Source organism: Crocuta crocuta, unplaced genomic scaffold (genome assembly GCF_008692635.1).
Source record: "Crocuta crocuta isolate KB4526 unplaced genomic scaffold, BGI_CrCroc_1.0 scaffold246, whole genome shotgun sequence".
In the NCBI taxonomy this organism is placed as follows: domain Eukaryota; kingdom Metazoa; phylum Chordata; class Mammalia; order Carnivora; family Hyaenidae; genus Crocuta; species Crocuta crocuta.
In genome coordinates, this window is record NW_027531902.1 from 4,742,481 (window position 1) to 4,748,470 (window position 5,990).

Genomic DNA, 5,990 nt, shown 5'->3' on the forward strand with positions numbered 1-5,990 from the left:
AGCCACAACCTGCTTACTAGAGAGAGATCAATCATGGAAAGTAGGCCTGCAGCAGAAGAGGGAATAAATGGGAAGTTTGGTGTCCCAATTACAGTCTCCCCTCCCCCAGCCCCTTCCTCCCTCATGTCACCCAGAATAGCACTGGCATCTTTACTGGGTCAGGCTGCCAGCTCACACGGATGCACTGCTCCGCTCGCCTAGCCCTGTCCCCCTGTCCTCGTCCAGAGCCTGCAGCCTTCAGGACACTTTCCACCCCAGCCTGCTCTGGGTGTTCTCGGGAGAGACAGCACAGTGTCCTAAAAAGTATTTGGCAAGGTCCAGTTCAGAGTCTCTTCCTAATTGTTTGACCTTAGGCACAAAAGGCATTTTGCTTGTCTGAGCCTCAGGCTCCTTGTCTGCCCTGTCTACACCTCAGGAGATTATTGCAAAGTTTGAATGGGATGTGTAGATGTACCTTACAGATGATGAGTGATTATGGTACCAATTTCTCCCTCTCCCCTTGAGTCGTGGGCGCTGCTGCTGTGCATGTGTGCACCTCTCTGCACCCCAGGGGCTATGAGCTGGGGCTTCTGCGGTTTCATCCTTCCCTGTTTTCATCCATAAAGCGAAGTCTGAAGGCACCCCTAAGTGGGGTCCAGCACTCCTCTATAGGCTTGATAAAATGAACCACAGGAATGCCATTTCCCCCACCCTCTGCTGCAGAAGGGCAGGCTTGGTGCCATCAGCTCCTGCACTGCTCGCTCTGCTAGTCAAGGACAGGATGTCCTATCTGTGAATTACTCAGCCTGCTTCTTCTCTTCTGTCTTCTGTCTGCCTTTTGGCTTTTTTTCATTGCTCCTTTGTATCCCTGCTTGGAATTAGCAAGTAGAATTGAGAATAAATCATCATCACAGCTGCCATGAGTTGAGCCCTTGCTGTGTGCTATGCTAAGTGCTTATCGTGCTTAATCTCGGCAGTTCTTTTTTTTTTTAATGTTTTATTTATTTCTAGGAGAGAGAGAGACAGCATGAGCAGGGGAGGGTCAGAGAGAGAGGGAGTCACAGACCAAAACAGGCTCCAGGCTCTGAGCCGGCAGTCAGCACAGAGCCCGACGCGGGGCTCGAACCCACGAACCGCGAGATCATGACCTAAACGAAAGTCGGACGCTTAACCGACTGAGCCACCCAGGCGCCCCTAATCTCGGCAGTTCTGGGGGATAGGCAAGAGCTCGCTGAGCTGGGGCACCTGGGTGGCTCAGTCGGTGAAGTGTCCAACTTTGGCTCAGGTCTGATATCACCATTCGTGAGTTCCAGCCCCTTAACGGGCTCTGTGCTGACAGCTCAGAGCCTGGAGCCTGCTTCAGATTCTGTATCTCCCTCTCTCTCCAACCCTCCCGTGCTCATGCTTTCTCTCTCTTAGAAATAAATAAAACATTAAAAAAAAATTTTTTTTAAATAAAAGATAGCTGAGCCTCAGAGGTATTAAGCGACTTCCCAAGGTAACATGGCTTTAAGGGGCGGAGCCAACATTCAAACTCGGGTATGTCTTACTCCAAAATCTGTGTTATTTTAGCAGAAATACTTTTCTTGATTTCTTTCCTATCTTTGTTTATTTCTTTTGAATAATAATGGGAATATACCACACTCATCAAACTGCTGAAAGTTAAGAAGTCTGACATACTGGGATTTGGCTAAGACACAGAGCCAAAGTTTTGTGTCTTAAGGAAGCTTTGTGTCACAAAGGAAGCTTTCATGGAGAGCCACTTTGAAAGGCACCATAGCGGTACCTAGTAGAGTCGGAAACATGCATATTCTACAACAGAACCACCCATTCCCTGGTAAACCCCAGGGGGAATATGTACTTGAAGATACCTGTACAGAAATGTTCACAACAGCACTGTTGTGTGGTAGTTTTTCTACTGTATAGTAGAAAAACAAAATCAACCTAGATGTCCATCAAGAGAATATATATTTTGGGGCGCCTGGGTGGCTTAGTCGGTTAAGCGTCCGACTTTCGCTTAGGTCATGATCTCGCAGTTCGTGGGTTCGAGCCCCGCGTCAGGCTCTGTGCTGACTGCCAGCTCAGAGCCTGGAGCCTGTTTCAGTCTGTGACTCCCTCTCTCTCTGACCCTCCCCTGCTCACGCTGTCTCTCTCTCTCTCTCCTAGAAATAAATAAAATATTAAAAAAAAAAGAGAATATATATTTTATACACACACACATATGTTATATTGCAACCTTAAGATAGACAATGTAAGTAAATTTTAATCTAGAGGTCCATGGATAAATCTTTTTAAAAAATGTTGAGCACACAAAAATGCAATATGTACATCACACAGCTCAAATTTTAGAAATTGGCATACAAATACCCATTTAATTGTTTGTGAATACCCACCTATAAAAATAATAATAAAATCAGGAATGGCATTGATGAGCCATAGTATTCAAGAGAATACTAACTCTAAGGGGGGAGAAATAGGAGTCTTAAAAACTGTCTACATTTTCTTTCCTTTTTTGAGTTTATTATTTTGAGAGGAAGAGAGAGAGAGAGAATCCCAAGCAGACTCTGCACTGACATGGGGCTTGCTCTTACAAATCGGGAGATCATGACCTGAGCTGAAATCCAGAGCCAGACACTTAACTGACTGAACCACCTAAGTGCCTCTACATTTTATTTCTAAAAAAAAAAAAGGTTNTGAGATATTAGGTATAAAGTTATATATTTTCATTGTAAAGAAGTTCAGATTTTGCAGAAAGGCATAAATAAAAGTCATCTGTAATGACACCATCCAAAGACAATAACTAGTAACAGCTTGCTGAATACCCAGCCATTTTTCTAAGCGTATGCACACATTTCTTTAAAAACAAAACGGGCGACTGGTTAAGCATCAGTTGGTTAAGCATCAGACTTCGGCTCAGGTCATGATTTTGCAGCTCTGTGCTGACAGCTCAGAGCCTGGAACCTGCTTCAGATTCTGTGTCTCCCTCTCTCTGCCCCTCCCCTGCTCATACTCATACACAGCTTTGATTACTGTAGCTTTGTAATAAATTCTTTCTTTGAGAGAAAGAGAGAGAGGGTGCAAATGAACAAGGGGCAGAGAGGGAGAGAGAATCCCAGGAGGGGCAGAAGAGAAGAGAGAGAAGTGGGACTCACCCAAAGCAGGGTTCATGGTTTACCCAAAGCTGGACTCGTGTTCTCCCAAAGTGGGGCTCAAGCTCACCCGATGTGGGACTTGAACTCACGAACCAGGAGGTCATGTCCTTAGCTGAAGTCAGATGCTTAACAACGGAGCTGTCCTGTAATAGGCGCCCTGTAATGAGTTCTAAAACTGGGACGTGCAAGTCTTCCAACTTTGTTCTTTTTCAGGATTGTTTAGGCTATTTTGGGACCCTTGCATTTGAAGCCTGATTTTTTTCATCACTTTTTTGTACAAACTCCTAAGAAGAAAAATGAAAAGCAGAGCGACCAATCATCAATGGTTTTGCCTACTGTGTGAAATCAGCTTATGAATCTGAAAGCTAAAAGACGATTGGATTTCCTTTCTTCATTCTAGCCCTTAATCAAACCTTCTTTACAGTAGGGGGGAAAACGGAAAAAAACAAGAGTAAAGAAATCTACACTTTCCTGTGTTATGATAGTGTTTAGTTGTCCAGCCGTATCACAACAATGAGAAGAAAACTCCCGGGAACCATGGTCTGCAGTTTCCTGCCTACTTGAATGATATGTAATTCTTCATATCATTTTCCCAGTGTTCAAAAGAAATCCATTCTAATATAGCCTCTTCCCCACAGCAACAACACCCAAATGAAGAAGCGGCCAACGTCAGCCGTAGGCTACAAGAGGCCTATCAGCCAGTATGCTCGGGTTGCCATGGCAATGGGGTCCCACCCCAGGTACAGGGTAAGAAGCTGGGAAATAGAAGGGGCGGGAGGAGAGAGAGCCCACCCACGGGAGGTGATGCTCGTACCCTCTGCGTGCTCTGCCCACCTCATCACCTTCATGACACCCAGTATTTACTGAGTGCCCGAGAGATACGATCCTCAGGGCCATTGCTCACATCTGATCTGATGCTCCCACCACAGGCTGAAAACATCATGTTTCTGGAGCTGGATGTGTCCCCTCCAGCTGTCTTTGAGATGGAGTTCTCTCATGACCAAGAACAAGACCCCCGTGCACTACACATGGAGAGGCTTATGCGGTTGGACAGCTTTCTGGAAAGACCTTCCACATCTAAAGTTCGGAAGTCCAGGTCCTGGTCAGTACCACTACGGTCAGAATGGGCGAGGGACGTAGGAGGCATGGAAGCCACGTGGGCTGGTTGAGGCTGAGGAGGGTTTTGGTTGTTAAGGGAGGGCGCTGACTGGAGTGGTGGGCGAGGAGTTCCTACAGCCCCCCGAGGAGGGAGAGGCAGGCCCTCGTTTTTGTTTCCTGCCCTTTCCCAACCTCCCCGCTCACCTGCCTCATCCCTACCTTTTGCAGGTGCCAGACTCCTCAGCGGCCTCCCCCTCCCCCCTCTACCACACATGCCTCACTGGCCTCCGCCGCTCTGCACCCCACACCAGTGCTAGACCATGAGTGACAGCCTTCAGTCAGGCCGCCCGTCCAAGAGCCTCCCGGGCTGGGGAGCCGAGCCTGGATCATCTCACCTGACGCTCAGTGTGCGTGCGTGTGTGTGCATGTGCGTGTGCGTGCGTGTGTGAGGGGGTGAGCGTCTGGCAGACCGTGTCTCTGCCTGCTCTTCTCAGCCTCCTTTATTTAATTAATGTTATTTATTTGTGGAGCTCAGTCGTGGGGGGAGACGCCTTCACCTGAGCCTGCCGTGGTCACTGCATAGCCTCCTTTCCCTCTGACTTGAGACCCCTCACCGTGTCAGACCTCAAGCTCCTCCCTGTCAGCTGCTCCCAGAAGGGAAGGTAGCCAGTGCCTGAGAAGAGAGTACTTTTTCTACCTGTCTCTCTCCGTAATCTCCATCTCCTCCTATGCTGACGGTGAGCAGTTCTTAAGCACTTTCTGGGACTAGAAAAATGCTAGATGTCCACAAAGGGCAAGAGATGTCCCAACGGTGTTGGGCCTATGCCCCCAGGGAAAAGAGCCCTGCACTCCGGTTTCTGGACCTCAGACAACCTCTGTTGGCCTCTTGGGCTCCTTTTCAAGGACTTACATGACCTCACCGACACAGCCCATGCTCTTCAGCTTTGGCAAGAACTCACAGCTTACCAAACTCTGCTTCCTGGCCACCTTCCCAACCCTCGGGTGGGAATTGTGAACCAACCAGTTGCTGCCTGCTCAGGACATGCAGGAGATGAAACAGGAACGGGACAACATGGACAGTCATCAAAAGAAGTCCCTTCTCTGAGTCCCTTTGTTTCTGATCCCTCCGAGAAGCAACTGGGGTCAACGAGTGATCAAGCCGGCTCCCCAGTTTTGTGACGCTCCCCCTTCCTGCTCTGGTCATTTTCCTCCGCGGCTGCCTGGATCCCAGTTCCTAGTGGGAGCGATCAGTGTCATTCTCCCTCTGGCTAAACCAACGTGTTGGAATCTGTTGCTTCCCCCCTCATTTACCACAGGAGACAGAGGCCCAGGCACAGTTGATCACCCTTGACTACTACTCCTGTTTCCGCATCATATTTGTTGAGCACTATTTTGTTGAAAGCGGATCCTTTCTTCAGCATTGTATACATTGGTCCCTAGGGAAGTATGCCTCGCCTCCCTTTGTGACATCCCAAGATGTCTCCAGGTTATCGCAAATGATAAGTAAATTTCTACCAAAAAAGAGAGGGAGAGAGAGAGAGAGATTAATTTTCACTGATTTACTTTTTCAGTGTGTATTTCGGTGGAGGAGTGAAGAGGTAATCTTGAAAGAAACAAGTGGTTTAAGATTTCAAAAGGCCCTAATAGTCCTAAGATTTCAAAAGGCCCAGAATATGAGGATTTTAGTCATCGGGAGAAGAGCATGAAACTGAATGAGCTGCTCGAAACTGGGTGAGCGGAGGGGGGTGGGGGGTGGGGGCT

The 5,990-nt window shown here is 48.0% G+C and overlaps 1 protein-coding gene across 1 annotated transcript in view; it reads left to right on the forward strand.

The window, feature by feature from the left end:
* KIF3C (kinesin family member 3C) overlaps window positions 1–5,968 on the forward strand; it is a 35,474-nt gene extending 29,506 nt beyond the window's left edge. Inside the window, 3 exon segments of the mRNA XM_077774080.1 lie at window positions 3,770–3,878; window positions 4,061–4,233; window positions 4,458–5,968. Coding sequence (XP_077630206.1) covers window positions 3,770–3,878; window positions 4,061–4,233; window positions 4,458–4,557 — 382 coding nt within the window. The 3' untranslated portion in view covers window positions 4,558–5,968.
* Window positions 5,969–5,990: the final 22 nt, after the last annotated feature.